This window comes from Colias philodice, chromosome 10, assembly GCF_061535455.1.
Source record: "Colias philodice isolate Cphi_HAF_F1 chromosome 10, ilColPhil1 Martin Lab GWU primary, whole genome shotgun sequence".
NCBI classification, from domain to species: domain Eukaryota; kingdom Metazoa; phylum Arthropoda; class Insecta; order Lepidoptera; family Pieridae; genus Colias; species Colias philodice.
Window position 1 is genome coordinate 5094897 of NC_143095.1, and position 20420 is coordinate 5115316.

A 20420-nucleotide genomic window follows, 5' to 3' on the forward strand; every position below is an offset into this window, starting at 1 on the left:
TAAAAATAGAAGAATTGCCTTAATGTTAGGAAATTTCTCAAAGATGGGAATAATTTAACATATAGTTTAACGCCATCTATGAAAATGTTCTGTTACTTTTACTCTATTTGGCATGAAGCAACATAGAGTATTTTCTAAAGTTACTCAATAGATGGCGGTGTAATTAAAAAAAAAGGTTGTCATATAATTGCATATTTCCGCCATCTATATATTGCTCAATGAACTATTAAAGAACAATGAAATAAAATTAATCTAGGTTAGTTTCGAATAAAATTGATAGATGGCAAGTAAATATATTTCGTTAAATTGCTTAATTTTTTATTGTGGTTTTGTATGAGTACATATTATCTATATTATATTAACAAGAGAAGCTTAAGTTTGTTTGAACACGCCAATCCAAGGAACTAATAGATCGCTATAGCTTATGCCTTATAGGTATAATTATGTCCATCTCATATAGGCTACCTACATCTTTTTAGAAGTGAGATCTGTGTTGAAAAGCCATAGAGAGTTTAGAAGGCATACGAGCTTTTCACGCATTCAAAATCATTTAAATTTTTAATGATCTAGATCGTAGTGGCATAGGTATTGGTTATCCATGAAATAAAACAACGTTATAGCACAAATAATAATATATTTCATATAACAAAGCGTACACAAAATCCGCAATATTATAATCTTAATTGGGTACAATAATTACCATAAACATTTCGCTAATTTTAACATTCAGCAGCGAACAACAACAAAATATGACTAGATACATATTCTACTTAGTATTATCATTATCATTGTATATCTAGTTCTTAAATACTATATCGATTACACTTTGCTTGGGGATTGCAGATAGGTAGGTAGGTAGTGGAATGTTTTCATAAATGAGGGCAGAGGGTCCTTAATCTATAAGTTCATTAAAATTAAGCTATTTATTTATTTATATAACTAAACAACATATTTATACATATAATATTCCAAGATAATAATAAGATACTAAATTATACAACAGAAATAAAACGTATAATTTTGTTGAATATCAATAATATTCGTCTCTCTAACTAAATAGTTACCTAAATCCTGAAATACTGGAAAAATTGGATTTATTTATTTTTCAGTGACAAAAATTTTTACACATTACTTGTAATTAAAAATTGCCAAAGTAAGGTCATATCTACAAACTATAAAGTATAAACGAATGAAACTTTTAATTACAAAAGCAAGCTCTACATCTCAAAACTCGCACTTTGTATTTTCTTTGAATGATTCTCAAGACACTTCACGGTTTATAACCATGAAGTCGAAACAGTGAAGAAAAAATTACTGTACAGTCAGTTTCTACATTAAATACCATTAGATTTCAGGAGACCGCATTTTCCCTTTATATTACGGCTACGTAGACGTAGTATCCTAGCATGAAAATGGTACAGATATTACTTTTTAAAATTCAACGAAAAAATAAAAGACAACAGTATAATATTTGAAGGTTTTTAATTACTATTAATTCTATTTATTATGTAATATGTATGTCTACTATGGTAGAAGTGGGTTGCTCTTCTGAAATGGATCAGCACACTACCGATTATAATGTATTTGCATAAAATTATGCAAGTATTTAGTATTTACCTACTATGGAGTTTAATATGCACTAACCTACCATGTTATTATATACTATGTTACACACATAAAGCAATAACAAGCTTTCCTAAATACATTATGAATTATGATATAGACATGATATAGAATATCTAACATATTATATAGGTATTTTATGAAAATATACCTACGATGGATTCCTCATATTAGGTACTATTTGACCTTTTCAGGCAAACTATTAAAAGGTTTCCTTTTATGCTATATCAATAAGGTTGTTCGAACCGTGGTAATCAAGGTGTTTCTTTTTGATTTATCAAGTTTAAATGATATTAATTGTAATGATAAATGCTTGTTTAAACACCAACTTATTACAGTCAATCACAGAATCCACGGGAAAGGTACCATTGGATTGAATATCGGCTTTCTATGGGCTTTATGTAGCAGGAGCTTTATGTCCTAGGTTTATGTCAAGTTATTTGCTAAAATGTTCTCATCAAATCTCCCGTTTGAATCCCAATGCAATCCTAATATTACATATTTTTAATGTTTTTAATGTAGTTAAGGGACATAATTATATTTAGATATATTATGGGATTTCATTATCAAGGTAGCTAGCTATATTATGAACTACGCGGCTACCTACTATGCATATGTGACCACGAAATGTGGGGAATGCGGGTTAAAGGTATAATATAATATAGGTACTTTATACATATACTGATAAGCTTATCGTGACCTTTACATTGTAGGTTTGTAGCACATTTTATGTATGGCAGTGTTTTCTTTATTCTATTCAATTTTAAATACTACAAGAATTTTTTCAGCATTTTTAATGATTTCTTATCAATGCTATTATGAACATTTGGGTATTCATTGAGTAATATATTTCTACTGTTCTATTTAATATAGCCTCACTATTTGCTTTCAATTTTGTTTTCACTTGTACAATTATATTAATAATACTTAAATTTACGTATATATTAAAACTACATTACAATTTACAATATCGGTATAGCAATGTTATCATTTAATTTGATCTCAAAAATAACAACTTTTTGTAACATATTAAAAACATGATTTTGATATTACAATAGGTACGATATGCTTTGTTTTCTAAATGAAGCAGAGTTAAAAAAATGATGGATATATCTAAATTACCAATATAAAGATATCTAAATTTCAATACGTTGATGAAAAAACGTACATTTTATATGATATCATAATTATGAAGTATTAAGTTTCACTCAAAATTATAAATGGATACTTTAAAGTTAAGATTTTTTTTAGAATTATTTCCTGGCTACTCGTATTTATTGAACACACACAATGGCGTTTTTTTATAATATTCACAGTTCACACAAACATGCAAAAACTTAGCTTATTTTAATTTTATTATTACAATAGTAAAATAAAACTTTAAATGACATCCTTGCATAAAGATACCCAAAAAATATATTTGTTTGAATATATTTTGTAATGAGTAAAGACCTAATATAGAAATAGGTACATATTATATTAAACAATAATTTTGTTCGAAGATATGTACAAGGGAAGTTGAAAGTAATATAGAATTAAAAAAGTTGATAACACAATTAAATGATAATACACAAAATAATTTAATACACATTATAAATATACGAATACATACTATATTCTGTTATAACTTCTACCACTATTTTAATCTAAAAAAACTACACAGAGACTGTATATTATGCTAATTTACTCTACATACCAGATAAATGACTGTATTTAGAACTGTATTTCAAATAAATAGTGTGTAATTTAACAGTAAATACACCTATAGAGTTTTTACATAATAATGATATCTAATGTAAGATATGATAGACATTGATAGACACTGACCTACAGAATGAATAAATGTCAAAGCAACGCAAGGGATCAAGGACGAGTACTTACACTAAACACCAATCTTACGAATTATAAAGTCCAATGAAGAATTCAGCGCAAAATAAACGAGTACTCGTCTCACTACACTCCGCTACCTTTAACTTACCCAGAATCAAGAAGGTTTACCTTTGAATAATGTTTAACTTGTAAATATGTTTTTTTTTGCAAATCCAGCATAATTTATTTGTGATGGCATTAACGATTTGTTGAAGTGCGTTGTTAATCTGACTTGTAAAGCAGAATTGAGATGGGAATTATTATGTATCAATAGCTTTATTTTCAGATGGAGGCTCTTATTGTAGGAGGCCAAGACTCACTTCGGGCCTTGCGTAACTCTAGTAACTTTAGTAAGTAAGCTTTATTTTCGACTCTGCTATAGTGGTAAACCATCTTCCATCCTTTCTGCCTAGTGTCGAAACCGCGACCGCGAGCGATCAGTGATAGAGACCCTCATTTATTTGCGGACCCCGCGCTATGGGTCCACCTCGTGGCAAACCTCCATGTAGTCAGGATCATGCATAATATCCTTTATCATGTCCTTCAGCATTGTGTATCGTGGAAACATCGGATATACTTTGGAACTTACGTAATCTTTCTGTAATGAAAAATTAACGATTTATCAATTATTCAATTCTAATTTCTAACAGCCATTAAATTTTAAGTTTTATAAATGGCTGAAGTTGTTTTATAATATTTAGCAATAAATTACTAATATTACCTTTAGTTCTCTGATCAAATTCCTCAGGCCCGTATATTTCTTCAGAAGTCGATATAAATCATTCGTCATTTGGGTATTTTCGGATTCTATTTGAGAAGTTGTCATATCTAAAATGTAAAAAAAAAGTTAAAAACACTTACAAATATATTTTCGAAATCGACGTTTCCCAGTATTCAATGGTCGCAAAATGAATAACTAAAAACAAATTATAGTCTTATATTAAACTAGAACTATCTTCTTAGCGCCAACTGCAGTTGTAGCTTTCAAATTAATATACCCCGAAAACCACTTAAATAGGTATCGGTGTGAAACACAAGATTGTGTTGCTTGCCAAAATTGATGCCAAACCATTAATAACACCACAGTCATACATTTCCATACGTACATGATGTACGAAGACCACTATAATACGAACAGGAATAATATTTAAGGAGTGTTTTGCTATTTTTAGTCTAAGTATATCTAAAACATAGTTAAACTTTTGTTTAAATTGTTATATGTTACACTAAGACTCTCTGTTAAAGCTGAATTATAAAAGTTTGGTAGGGATTTTGTTAAATCTCCAAGTATTTATCAGTTTCAGACCAAACTGCCATATACAAATTTCTACCCCTAATGACTGACAGAAAAGTTTGTTTGACAATTCTTCATTTGAGTTGAAGTGCGGAAAAAAGTCAAATTCATTTGATTGAAAGTGTAATTTATTCTAATTGTATTAAAACGGATCTTGTTTTGAAAGAAATTAAAGAATTGTGGAAGTTAAAAAAGCATATTGTGTTTGTTCATTTAATTGTAGATACTCATATTGATACAATAAAAACATAATATTAAGGAGAGAAAGATAGTGAAATTGTAGATTTATATTTTGTATTTTAACCTTTTTAAAATAACTCGATTTATTCTTGACCATATTATACAGTTAATTAATACATTGATTATTGATGTTAAATCATAAAGTAAAATCTTCAACATGTGTATTTAATATCGCTTGTTTCTGAACTGCATGCTCTTTGTAAATATGGATGATGAATATTGAAGCAAAATATTTTCATAGCAAATGAATAAGGATGCTTTCGGACATGTTTCTTTACATTATTTATATAATTTATTTTTATTTATTTTAATAAAATGCAACTTTTATAGCGATTGTATGCGCTTGGAACAGTGGAGTTTGAAATGAAGTTTAAGGGTTCATTTTAAAGTGAATATCTCCGGTGTATTTTACTTTGGAATGGTGTTAGGGCTATGCGTATCATATACAAATAAATCTTTGTTCATTATGGGTATCAAAAACTTTCTTACTGCCATAACTACTAATATTAATGAAAATTACCAACTATGTAATCTTAATCTTAATCTTAATACTATTATAAAGGCGAAAGTTTGTATGGATGTATGGATGTTTGTTACTCTTTCACGTAAAAACTACTGAACCGATTACAATGAAATTTAGCACACATATAGAGGGTAACTTGGATTAACACATAGGATAGGTTTTATCCCGGAAATCCCACGGGAACGGGAACTATGCGGGTTTTCCTTTGAAAACGCGGGCGAAGCCGCGGGCGGAAATCTAGTAACTAATATAACATTCCTAAAGCATAAAGCTTTGAGTAACTTATTAAATGCGTCCTACCTAAGCATTTTGAATACTAGTGGTCCTAGTAAAAAATGTAGAGCTCTTAAATATAACAAAATTCAAATCAATTATCCAATTCTATAAATTAATAAATGTAATAAATAATTCATACAACTTTAAACCCAATAAAGGCTAAATTAACATAAATTGTTTGTTCTAATGCTAAACTTGAAGGTCGGTCCACAGTGAATTAGCAAAATCTAATTAAGAAAGAACTTAAACTCGTGTGTGTCGGGGACGAGGATTCGGAACGTTTGTTTTGTCTACAAATTGGCGAGAAGCCAGGACACAGATTCATGAAATTGTAATTAAGGGACTACAATGTTATCTGTTTTATTCCCGATTTGTTATCTTGGAACGTTATCGTTTAAACGACTAAACTGACTGACTGAGATATCTCAAGTTCTTGAATTCGAGAGAGTAACTATACATGAAAAGGTAGGTACTAAAAAAGAATTATGTACTATGAATAAGTTTAATTAATACGGTAATAAATTGTAAAAAATGCCTATAATTTCAAGTGTTTACCCGTAAAAGTATTCGCACGTTCTGAAATTAAATTTAACTTGAAGGAAAAAACAAGCGATAGCCATAAGCTTAAGTTAATCATATGTATGTATGTAGATTGTAGCCTATAAATTATAATTCCACTACATTAATGGAAACCTGTATTTCATACCAGTCATCGTACAAAAGGTATACGCTACCAGTACTACTTAAGCCCTCTGGAAAGGTGTGGAGCTAATCGTATGCGAGCGTGACCCAATTAATTCAAAAGCATGTTTGATTCGCAAATATAGTAAAACCACGTAAAACTACCAACTGTATGTGTGACTATAGAGTTACTTGTTTATGATTCACGCGAAACTGAAAATGACACGGTCCAAATATTACAGCTAACAAGAAATAGTGAAAACGTGAACTACATTTTAGAACTCATTAAATAATACATTGTACCTATACTTGTATACTTTGTGTAACATTGTATCATTTCAACTTGTGTCTATATTTAACTAGGTGTGTTCCACAAACAGACAATGTCACAGGGAAGCCAATAATACCTATAGATTTATAAACATAGAACATCAAACTATATTTGATTATATTGTTACAATTTGCATTTACATACATAAAATTAAAACCACAACGGATTTTAAATGCGATTTATTCAAATTATTTAAGCCAACGTTTCGAATATTTTACAGCGAATGTATTTACCGGGTAGACACTAATTTCAATATGCACAACGCTGGCTCGAATCAGGCATATAAAATTATTAAATATTCTGTATTTGTATTAATTACATATAGCTTTTTCAAGCGCCACTAAAATTCAAATGTTGTTATTAAATATAAGTATAATAATAACTAAATTCGAAGTCTTTGTGAATCCTAAACAGTTTCAGGTATTCATTCAGGTACATTTACATTTAATATGTATGTAATTACTCGCGTCTATCGTATTTCAAAGTGCAGGTACAGGGTTACGTACATAATAATGACTTGCCCACGGTCACTAGGTTTCAAGCTTTATGCACAGTTGTATCCAAAATATTGTTTTCATTTAAATATGAACAGCAGTATATATATTAATTTGAGGCGAATGGGTTCATTTAAAAAAAAAATCACAAAACGTTGAATAATAAGTAGGATTATTACAATTTTGATTGTTTAAAAAAACGATGAGCTTCTGACATTTGTTTGATAAAATAAAACAAGAAAAGGCTTACTAAGACGTTTCATTCTTCATTACCAAACATAAATATTCTTTTAGTTCTGTGGTGATCAAAGTTGCTCTCCGCCCTTTACAGTATTAAATTGCTATTAAATTACTTCAAACATGGTAAATACAAGTTTAATTACCGCTAAGTCTTTCCAGACGTTCCCGTTTGTCGGCTGCCTCCTCAGCGAGCTTGGCAGAAGTTTTAACCCCCTCACCAGACTTCTGAGTTTTCTCCATGATGGCACACGCGCGCAGCACAAATGCTGGTACGGTTTCAGCTTTTTCCTGCTTCGGAATCTCCACTAGAGACCAGTATTGCGTCTCTAAGCGTATAACATCCTGGAATAATTGAATGTATTTTTATCTGTGGTCATTGTTGCCATAATATGGGTAAGTTGGTAGTGAAGTATAGAAGTTATTTGGTAGAGCCATATAACAAAAAAAAATTAGATAAGTTTTACAAATGTAAGGGTTAGAAACCGTATTGCAATAATTTGGGGTATGTGTACTTCAATAGAATACAATGAAGCGAAACAAAATTGTATGCCACGAATCAATTACGCGTGCTTTTCAGTAGCCGTGGATAACTTTTATAAAAGGAAAATTTCCACTTTTTCAACAAATAAGTACCAAATAGCGCGAAGATTATCCTCGATTTAACTTAATTTGAACAAACTGCTATCATCGAAGCTAAGTGCAATCGTGTTTAAAGTGCATAAGTTTGTGTTGGAAGTTTTCCAATTTTAGCCGATAAAGACTTTCGCTCCCTTATTTTGTTTTATTCAGACGAAAATAAATGTTAGCTGATATTGAGATGTGTACTTGAGATGAGGTAAAATTTATACACTTGAATATTCTAACCCTTTATAAATTCCATTTTGTGCATCAACGAACTTGCAAATATTTCAAAGCAAAAGCTTCCTGCACATAGCATCTTAAACATTTTAAACAAGAAAATGTTGTTTAAGATTTATTTCATTTGCCTTGGTTTTATTTGCTTAATTCAAAAAGTTTAAACGAGTAAAATGAACATTTGTTTCAGTTATTTTGAGTAAGGGACTGTTAAACACAATATTTCTGTCGTAACGAGAGCCCAGTTGGGTCGGCCTCGAGGGTAAACTGGGAAATGAACGCAAGCATCCGTTGGGACTTTTAAGAATTTGTTCTAGAAAGAAAATCCTTTGAGAATTACACGAGTTTTAGATTGATTTTATCGTTTCAATTCAATGTAATAAGCTGGTTTGCTTATTTGAAAAAGTTGTTTAATGTTCATTCGAAAATTATCTGCACTAGGTACTTTATATACTTAAGAATGGAAAGGAGGAAAGAAGTCTTAATTCAATTGATTTCAGTGAAAAAATCACTAGAAAAATTTTATAACAAAGGAATTGCGGTTTTAACTCAACTGACAGAACAGAGTTGGGATAACGAAATGAAATTGTGTTAGCGCAACGTTTTGCAGCTTGTCAATATCCAGTCTTATCTACCATTTCTACAAAATCGTGTTTAGGTATGATTGATTTGGTCTGAATACGTGTCTGAATCTATAAATTATTATTATTAATCGATCATCACATTTATGAATATTAATTTTCGCATAATATATTTTTTGTTGATGTGAAGTTACACGTATGTTACCAAAAATGTACGGCTGAAGTAGCTTCTGCCGTTCGCTACTTGCCGTTCGTCTGTTAGAACGCTAAAATATGTCTCATGTTATTATGCATCAGTTGCCTAAATATAAATTGCTAAAACGATTTTAAATCTGCATGTGAAATATTTTAATGATATTTGTCAACAAGTTCCGTGACAGTAATGTATACGAAAAAAACGACTCAATTGTGTTTTAAAATGCACTTAACATTTCACCAAAAGTTATTTAAATGTTAAGGTCTTCTTTCTAAGTGGTGATCAATTTTATTAATGGAAGATAGAGTTGATTCACAGGATTAAAATTGCAATAATTAATTTAGTAAGTGATTGAACATATAAAGGTTCTATAATTGAACTTTGCAAACCACTTGAGAATAAACAGTACCATGTATTTTAAAGTTGGACGTAAAAGCTCTTACGATTGTGAAGAGAACTTCGCTGTGTAGTGCAGTATGGCAGTTGAGAGGCTACTAAGATTTTAACTGCTTAAAGTAGGTAGAAAACGAGGCTCTTGGATAGTAGATAGTACAACCTGTATTACTAAGCTTAATGTCGTATCCTTATAATGTCGTATCCTTAAAATGTCACTTGTTTGATAAACGCCAAACAATATATAAAATAAATCTACAATGTAGTTTTAAAGTAAAACTTTCTACTTAGAGTAAATTGTTCAAATGACATTAAAAATCTGCTCTAAAACTTTAATTCTAAAAAATCAAGAAACGATAATGGAATATTCCATAGCCCCACCAGATTCAGGTGTACTGTAAGTATTCATAATACGTTCTGTAATAATGAAACAATAAAATTCGCACGCATTTATTAGAACTTATTAACAGTTGCGGCTTCGCCCGCTTGGTCTAAAACCTAATAAATTATATACTAAAACCTTCCTCTTAAATCATCTATTATAAATAAATAATATATATATCTATTATCTATCTATTAAAAAAAACCCATCAAAATCCGTTGCGTAGTTTTAAAGATTTAAGCATACAAAGGGACATAGGGAAATAGGGACAGAGAAAGCGACTTTGTTTTATACTATGTAGTGATATGCTACTTTGGAAGAAAATCTACATCTGCAACATGTATCAAACAATTTTTTATTTTATTACCACGTTACTAATTAAATAACCAGTAGCGCTATAATCTCGTTTGAAACATTTAAATATGTCCTTCTTCGTTGCAAACGCTAAATCACATTACCTTGCCTTTCCCCAGTTTTATAATATCCACACGATTTCAATATTTGTAGCTTACACTCGACTGAAGAATCACACGGTATTGACTACGGATTAATTAATTTTGCTAAAGGTTGATTATATTTATAGTTTTGCCGTGTCGTGGTTTAATTCATTTCGCTTTGCACCTTGTTCTTAGAGCTTTAACCGACTTCAAAGTACCTTGTTAAAGGCTGTGTGCATCGCGTTGAAAAGCGGAAATAGAAAGTTGAATACAACTCGCTCCAGCAACTAAGTTAAATGGTTTTTATCGGAATGAAGCTGTACACAGCGGGATAAGTTATATTTGTTTTATTGTCGCTGGTTTATAGTTGGTTTGATACAAATCTATATGTACTTTGTGCTATACGTAGATATAGCACAGAAATGAGAGTTTTATGTGGGGGTGAAGAAAGTAGGTAGGTAGATAAAGATTATTAAAAATTAATCTGCTAAGAGGCTTTACCCATAGATGGCACTTTAATCTATAGAAAAAATATATATGCCTTTTAATGATTATATTATAAGAAATTATGTAAAAAGACTGGTTAGTATTAGAATTCTTATTGACGAAACCACTTCTTAATTGAATTAGGTAGGTATGTAACAAAAATCGTCTTCGAGTTTTGTTTATGTTACCATAAATATTTATAACATGTCTTAATTTTATGGATTAATTCGACTTTTGTAACGTTAAATGTTTTTCATCTGAGACGTTTTTGTTGAAGTACATATAATTAATAATAACATATAATTATTTTATGTATAATTTTCTTTTTCTTAGGGTTCTTCATGAAAGACGTAGGAGGCACTTTTTCCAACTTAATCCTCTATAACCGTTTTACTTAGCTCGTAAATCTACAAATACCACATATAAAATATCTCTTAAATATATTTATCGTGTTTGTATATTATATATTGCGATTCTTTATAGTTATTTTGGAATTGGAGCAAACTCAAATTATCTATTAAAAATAAGGATAGAGTACAGCTTCTATTGCCCGTACTCTAGATATTTCTTTTTTATTAAATATAGACTGGGGTAGAAGCCTTTGAAAATAATGAAAAGATAAAAAAAATCGCAGTCGGATGAAACCCATTAGAAAAGGAGGGGAATATGATAAAAATGTAAGGAAAAATAAATTACGGTCAATCCGAGTTCGGGAAGCGGGAGGGGGGAGCTTTTAAGAGAAAAAAATGGTTTCTCTCGATTTCCGACAAAACTACAAGTCCTATAGAAAAAAGTTCAATGGCAAAGTTGTAGGTAATTAAAAGTTCTACAACTTTTGTATTCACAATTTTTTCACATAACCTAAAAATTTAGGTGAAAAATTCAAAAAACCAAGTTTTTGGTCTTTTATTTCTAGTTACTTCAAAATTTGTTTTTTTTCTACGAAATTTGGTGGAAACTTACTTTATTATGTCCCAAATACACTGTAATTTATTTGATTGAAAATATTTATTTTTTCGCCTTATTTTGAATTAATACCAAAAAAACAACCTAATTTTCAATCGAAAAGTCACCCGTCAAAATATCAGCTTTTTTCAAAAACTTGGGGTGCCTTTTATTCATTGAAATCTCTACTTTCATATGGTGTAAAAAAAAATAAACACCACCATAGTAAATGTTCTCAGGAAATGCATACAAACAGTGTGATAATGAGCTTTTACTAAATCAGGCACACTTCTTGAACTCTATATCTTCTCTTGTATCGGCTTTTCAGTAATATTTCAAAAGAAAAATAATTACCTGTTCTAAGTTTAATATTTTACAGCATATTCAAAAGCAAAATGATGTCGATAAAAACATTTCAGGTAGTTCGAGAAGTGTGCCTGATTTGGTAAAAGCTAATGTTCAGACTGTTTGTATGCATTTCCTGAGAACATTTACTATGGTGGTGTTTATTTTTTTTACACCATATGAAAGTAGAGATTTCAATGAATAAAAGGCACCCCAAGTTTTTGAAAAAAGCTGATATTTTGACGGGTGACTTTTCGATTGAAAATTAGCTTGTTTTTTTGGTATTAATTCAAAATAAGGCGAAAAAATAAATATTTTCAATCAAATAAATTACAGTGTATTTGGGACATAATAAAGTAAGTTTCCACCAAATTTCGTAGAAAAAAAACAAATTTTGAAGTAGATAGAAGTAAAAGACCAAAAACTTGGTTTTTTGAATTTTTCACCTAAATTTTTAGGTTATGTGAAAAAATTGTGAATACAAAAGTTGTAGAACTTTTAATTACCTACAACTTTGCCATTGAACTTTTTTCTATAGGACTTGTAGTTTTGTCGGAAATCGAGAGAAACCATTTTTTTCTCTTAAAAGCTCCCCCCTCCCGCTTCCCGAACTCGGATTGACCGTAATTTATTTTTCCTTACATTTTTATCATATTCCCCTCCTTTTCTAATAGGTTTCATCCGACTGCGATTTTTTTTTGTTTCAAAAATTATCTACTCTAGTCTAATAGTCTTTAATTTATTTAAAAAAGATTCAATATATTTCGACCTTATAGCTCAACAGGATCTCAACATTGAATAATTAAACACGATATTTCATGTAGTAAACATACATACACAGCAAAAGGATGATATTATATGTTGGAACTTGGAAGGTTAAAATAATTTTTGTAACCTTTGGCTCAACATTCAACGTAAGTCCGTTTCTTTTATACGGGATTGTGAGTGGAGTGTAGCTGTCAATTATTATTTACTCAACTAGACCCGCAAATTAACGTGATAAATTTTATGGTAAGAACGGTCTTTTCGTGCCAAAGAGTCGCAAAAGGTCACGTCTCGAATAACTGAATGACTGATTTGTTCGTGATCCAACATTCGTCGTGGCCAAGATTGCATCTGCCCATAATTGGACAAGTAAAGGAAGATTCTATTGAATTACATTATAAATGTTTTTATGAAGGCTCTTCATTGATCGATTTGTTACGGTTTTTTAATAGTACATAAATATTCAACGCTTCTTTAAAATTGGTTTATTACTGTTATCATTGTTAGCATGAATTCGTTGCAACCTTTTAAATATACAATGTTCATTTAACAACAATGCGAATTGATTTATATAATTTAATAAACTCATTTTAAGTCCGTTCATTAGTGCACAGATATTTTTAAAATATAATATGTTAACACTTTTTTATAGAAGCAATATAGAAACAAAATAAATAATATATTTACTTAAATTCATAAATTAACGTTTCCGAAAAAAAAAACTAATTTTAGCCTGATAAATAAACTCCATTAACTACTACTAAAAAACTAATTCTTAGACTATAAAAACAAATTGCCGGAAATGTAAGTAGGTAACTCTTCTTGCGAAAATAATTAACTGTACCGTTTTCTGAAGACAAAACTATCTGGTTTTTATAGTTTTTAATACATTCGTTTGTATTTTTAAGATTATTATTTTACTCGATGCTCCCTGTTTTCATGCGTTACCTTGTTATCGCTAGTTTAGACTTGCCATACAATATACACGAAGCTTCCTATGGTAATCAATTGTATTTATGTACCGTGATTAATCATCAGTAAACTATTAAAAAATATATCAGACCGTCAGTTCATAAAAGGTGATAATTTGGTGTGTGTCGAGCACACGTTTCAGAAGTGAAAATTCTTTGGGAAGATTCAACGATATCAAAATCCTCATCTTACTCCATGACGTGACGGTATCGCCATGACACGATAAGTTTCACTTCAAAAATCTACCAGTGATATACAGTAGTAACATAATATGTCCGTTGATCGAGTAACATTTGAGAGAGAGCTAGCATTTAAAAGAACGATCACTCAATCTTTTCCTCAAACTTTTATCGGGGTTTTCAATCCACTGAGTTGCTCATATTCAATTGAAATGCTTGACGACGATGAACATGACACGGACTTAAAACCATGACTACAAAGTTTTTTTTACTGATTATTAGCAGTTGACTCACGTACTTCTTAAAAAGGGAGAGGTTCCACCTACAAGCAAAAATGATCTAACAAAATATATAGACCGGGAGATACTGACACAAAATTTCGAGTCATTTGTAACAGGATGGCGGTTCTACAGGGGTCTTAGTACGCAATGACAAAAAGAAAAACGATGGCGTGAACGCTGGTACCGGCGGCTTAGTCGCGTGGGCGTTAGTCGAACTCGTCGGAAAATAGCGAAAGTCAAACGATTTGTAACAGTATGGCACTTATTTTTCCTGTAAGTTTGAGGATCAACAAATATAAATACAAAATTTCAAAGATCTATGTGTTGGAAATCTTCACTTATATAAATTAATAATAAATTAAGTTTTCAAGTATGACAGCACTTTTTCCCCCTACTAGAAGTATGGCAAATATAATAATGGTCACATTTTATCAAATACTCTCCAAAAATCCAAATGCAATACTGGTACAAAAAGTTTGGCGAAATAAAAATTTTTTGCAGATTTTCGGCGGTATGGCGACCATTTGGAATCGTCCGAAAAGTATGGCATGGCGATTTTCGTAAATGGCTGCACGACGATAGTTACCTGTGCAAAAGTTAGCCTGGTACAAATGGTTGAATGATTGTTTTATTTAAATCAACACATTCGCGTCGGTATGGCGGGCTGTAAGTCACACCGGAAAAGTATGGCATGACACTACCGCCTACTACTTTTTTATGGGCTATCGGTAAATTCTAAAATTTTTGTGTTACAAATCGTTTGACTTTCGCTATTTTTCCGACGAGTTCGACAAACGCCCACGCGACTAAGCCACCGGTACCAGCGTTCACACCATCATTTTTCTTTTTGTCATTGCGTACTAAGACCCCTGTAGAACCGCCATCCTTGTTACAAATGACTCGAAATTTTGTGTCAGTATCTCCCGGTCTAATAATACAGATAAACAAATATTTTTTGGGTCAAAGTGATCCTAGTCACGTCTGTTCATTGTTTGTCAGTCACCCGGGCTTTCGCAGTAGAATCAGTGCTATATTATATAGGAACATATTATTATTTTCGGCCTCTTACCTATACTATCACTATTTATGTTGAATTACTATAATTTACTTGTTCTCATAAAAGCAAGTAATGAATATAACTAATCTTATATATAAAAATGAATCGCAAAATGTGTTGGTAAGCGCATAACTCGAGAACGGCTGGACCGATTTCGATAATTCTTTTTTTATTATATTCCTTGAAGTACGAGGATGGTTTTTATGTAGAGAAAACGTAAATATGTACCACGGGCGAAGCCGGGGCGGACCGCTAGTGTTATATATTTTGGTGTTTCTTAAAACGTAAAATATACATTAAATTTAAAATAAAATCAACTGCAATTGTTCATAAAACAATAAATATAGCTCCACACTCTGTTATTGCGTGCTAAAATTTTACACTTATCCATTTATCTAAAAGTTGAAAACCCGTTAAAATGTTATGGGAGATAGTTATTGCAGCAAAGCCTTGCAATTTTTATCACTGAGGCAAAGTTGGTTAACTGAGTAAAGTTTTAATTAAAAACAAGATCAATGTGACAACAGACTTGTAGCGTAACGGAAGGGAAAATGGGGAAAAGTTAGTGCTGTGAAGCAATTTTTATAATCGGCAAACACTTTAAAAACTATTTTCTGAGTGTAGGTTTAGACACTTCAAAGTTTTATTAAAAATAACTTAGGAATTCTGAACTCTGGTATTTTGGAAGTCAAGTTGAAATTATTAGAATAACCTATTCTAAGAAACGAAATATCATTATAACAAAGAAATATATTATGAAAAATATTATTTCTAAATGACATTTTCTTATAATGAGGAAAAACCCAAGTCACGTCAAGTAGATTTGAAATTCATCCAATCTTTCAGAAGTAGGTAACCTTTTAAAATAATTACTGAATATTTTATTGTTAATGTCGCACTAAACGAAGAGCTAAGGTACCAATTAATGTTAATATGTATGTTATTGTGTATTGTTATTGTGTATTATAATAATTATACTAATAGAACTTACGACTTTATGCTTAAAAAAATAATTGTTACTGACTTTATATAATTTAGCCATTTCGGGTGGTAAAAAAAAATCCGCAAAATGTCAGCTTAGTCAATAATATTTATCTCGGTATTTATTTGCATCTTCTGAAGCATTGGTATAAGGTTAGCCTTAAATATCAGTAAATAAATTGCGTAAATATCAAAATAGAGCCACTCACATTGTAACACAATGTTTGACGTGCATGTTTACATAACACCATTGTAACATTTTTTGTTAACAAATTTATTATAATAAAATTAAATAACGCACAATTGCAATAGGAACTTGGAAGTTGGAACGAATTGTAAATCATATGTTGTTAAAGAATCATTAAGAGCAAGTTCATATTTATTTATATTTATTATTTTTAATAAAAATAATAGACGACAAAAGTTGTTTTATTTTGTACTAACAATATTACGTATTGACTTCTTAATATAATTGTAGTACATATTTATTTGTGTATTCTGAATATTTTATCAACTTTTTAAAATTAAATTAAGACCATTCCATATTAATTCACCACTCTTACTCAACATATATTATACATCGTATGTTTTTTTACACCGTATCATTTCATTGTAAGGGGAAATATACTCTTAAATCCAACCAAAACATAAGCAATTAGGTACATTTTAAAAATATAATAGCGAGTGTTCCCTTTTTCTAATCATTTATGTTTACTGAATAATCAAAAAAAAAAGCACGAAAAAGGTTTAAATGAAAAATCACCAAATGAGAAACGTAACCATTAATTGCAAAAATCATTGCGAAATACAAGGCTTTACCGCTTCGATTTAGCAGAGTCGTCATTGCTGTCTAATTAATAACTTTAGCTGAGCATCCATGACATAGGATAACCCTTAATTGGAATTCGATCATTAAAAAAATATACAAGAACGGAAAGTCCCGTTTAATTAGAAGGATACAGTAAATCCTGCCGGGATCAATTTGCAGTCGGTGCTGAATTTTAAAAAGGGTAGAGTTTATTCTTTGTTTGTCGTGACAATGGTTCCGATGTTGTAAGGTGATTAGGTTCGGTATTAAGTACAATCTCCCGATGTAAGGTTCCACGATTTTTGCAAGCCTAGTGTTTGTTTAGCAGTTTCGGTTTATGTCTATCGGTCTTTGTTGCTAAACCCATAATATTATATTGTGTACATTGTACGTAATCTTGGCAGATGGTCCGTTATTACAAGCATTACGTCTGTAAGAAATCGTTAATAACCGTGTACTAATAATATGTATCAGTACAATTTTCTCTAATTCCATGTCCCATGGAAGCTTCAACATCCTGATACAATTGAACCTATCTTGCAGCTACTAAATTATTAACTTACCTTAATCATAGCCTTGAGAAGTGCGTATCTCGTGAAGATGTTCCTCTGTGCTTTAGATTCACTGTACCTGGCCATCAACGTAACGAGAGCTTTCTTGGCTGTATCGTAATTTTCATCGAGCCGTATGCGCACTGCCCGTAGACGCTCATTTGTTTCTATTACTTCTTCTTTCGTCTGCCCGCCTGGTACGATTTCATTAAAATTATTATTACATTAATATTAAAATTACTATTTCGAGCCTGAAACTTAATTTAAAAATTATCTTAAAAAATAATGGCTACGATGAGCACGTACCTGTACATTGTAATTATGGATTGGTACTAGGATTTAAATATAAGAATATTAGAATAAGAATAAGAATACAAGAACAATACTTGTTCTATTCATCAATAAATGATACACATACTGCGCTCAAAATAAGTAATCTTAAATAGGAATTATCAATTAAGATTCGTGTATTTAGTCGTAATAGGTCTAAGTGGTGTCCCGTGTCCTGAGTATGGAGTAAATGTTTTACGCATCTAATTGATGCGTAAAACATTTACTCCATATGCACATGATTTTCATTCCAGATTATGAGACATTTCATTCAGTCAGGATGTAGAAATGTTTTAAGGTCGTAGCGCTAATTTGCTAATCCAAGAACTAAAGAGCTGCTTATGCAATTTTATGGGTACATACATAATTGTTTGTAACGTGCAGATTTTCTGAGAGAATGACAGCATAGCTCTGCTCCTAAAGTTTGCTTCAGTAACTTGAACGAGGCGTTTGAGAAAGCGAGGTCTTTATTGTCAGAAAATGTGCTTTATGTCAGAGATACGCTATTTCGAAGCGAACAAATTGTTGCCCGGGCTTCCTTATCAAACCTGTACATATGCATATTGCAACTCTGAACTGAATTGTTTGGATAACTTGCAAGTTTATAAACACTTTGAATACGTGGATTTAAATGCAATAACGATTTTAATTCCTTCTTAAAATCCAATATAGTTATGTCAAAATTATTGTTTCATTTAGTGAAGATACAACTCAAAATGACGAATGTTTGGACTTCCAGATAAACTCCTAATTTAAAACCACTGTGACGACAATACCAATTGCACAAATCCCTTATAATTATAATTGAATTTGAAAAGAATGTTAGAGAAGTGAAGCCAGGAATATGAAAAGGCACTTTATTCAGTTCATAAAGCCAGTTTTTATTTCAAGTGCTCACAATGAAAAGCAATACTCACTAGAGGCACCCTCGTCCTTAACATCTTGTACAATGCGACGAACGCTTTGAGTGAACTTCCCGACCAAGTTAGTGGAGGCTGTAACAATAAACACGCAGTTTAATATTTATATAGTTGTATCGATAAACAATAACATACATGTGACATGTGAACAATAAACAAGTTGTAGTATATTATCTATTATCTACAAGTTGTTCCCTTGCATTGTATAATCAAGTTATAATAAATAATAATACAGTAGCGATTACATTAGTAACTATTTAGTTATCTGTGGTAGCGACGTCAGAACAATATGATAATTGTCTAATAAAAATAAAAAGTATGATTTTATAACTTTATATTGAAGTGAAACTTCTTTATCGGGGGTGGACAAAAATTTTGTGTAACATTTTTGCGTTACGCCGCGCGCGTGACATTTTTGCGTTACGCCGTACTCGTGACATTTTTGCGTTACGCCGTACTCGTGACTATATACATTATACATGTTATATTAAAGTGATCAGCAAAATCAAAGGGTTTGTTTTAATTCTAATTCCAGTGAATTTCTAAAAAAAGTAAATAAGTAATTACATCTATTTTTCTAATACTTAGGTGTAATAATGGTATTTATTTTTCTAAGTTATTTATGATTAACCTCACTTTTTGATTGTATTTTTCAATACACTAACACGTGGGTGGAATTATGGTATCAATTTTTTCTAATACTTGAATGTTGATTGTGGTATTTATTTTTCTAAAATTGTATTTAAAGTTAACCTCAGTTTTTGATTGAATTTTTTAAAACACCAACACGTGGGCGAGATCATGTTATTTATTTTTCAAGTTATTTAAGCTTAACCTCTGTCATAATATGTATATACTATGTGCGTCATTAATTTCTGACTGTTTCGAGATTTCGACATTAGGAATTTATATTTATTACCTCTATTGTTCGAACAAAAATAAGTTACCGCCTTTAAGAACTTGCCGACAATGTAAGTACAGTATTGTTTCTTAGAAAACATTTTAGGAGTATACGATAATAAATCTATGACTCACGTTAACACGTGTTTGCTTGATTGGTGTTCAATTATGATTTTGTGAATTCAATATAATTTATAAGAATAAACCTCAAACTCTTTATGTCCAATCAAAATCCGCCTAAGTCGAAATCCTTTATAAGTTGAAAACTCTATATACTTAACTCGAATTTTTTGGCGTCTCCCTTGGTCTTTTGAGCTGAGCGAGCGAAGCGAGCGAGTCGCGGCAGTGGCCGGCGTAAATATTCAAATAGGTAGCGAGGAGCGAAGCGACGAGCATCTTAGGTTAACTTTTGAACTACCGCACGAGCCGAGCGAGCGAAGCGAGCGAGTTGCAGTAGCGGCCGGTGTAAATATTTAAATAGGTAG

General features: G+C 31.0%; 1 protein-coding gene across 1 annotated transcript; it reads right to left on the minus strand.

Annotated features, from left to right (window-relative positions):
* Positions 1 to 599: 599 nt before the first annotated feature.
* LOC149485179 (uncharacterized) lies at positions 600 to 19251 on the minus strand. The gene is made up of 5 exons (XM_089699965.1): positions 19033 to 19251; positions 17798 to 17979; positions 7715 to 7913; positions 4214 to 4320; positions 600 to 4090 (listed from the first exon to the last, which is right to left on the minus strand). The coding sequence occupies exons 2-5, from the start codon at positions 17870 to 17872 to the stop codon at positions 3968 to 3970; spliced, it is 504 nt and encodes a 167-aa protein (XP_089556091.1). The 5' UTR covers positions 17873 to 17979; positions 19033 to 19251; the 3' UTR covers positions 600 to 3967.
* Positions 19252 to 20420: the final 1169 nt, after the last annotated feature.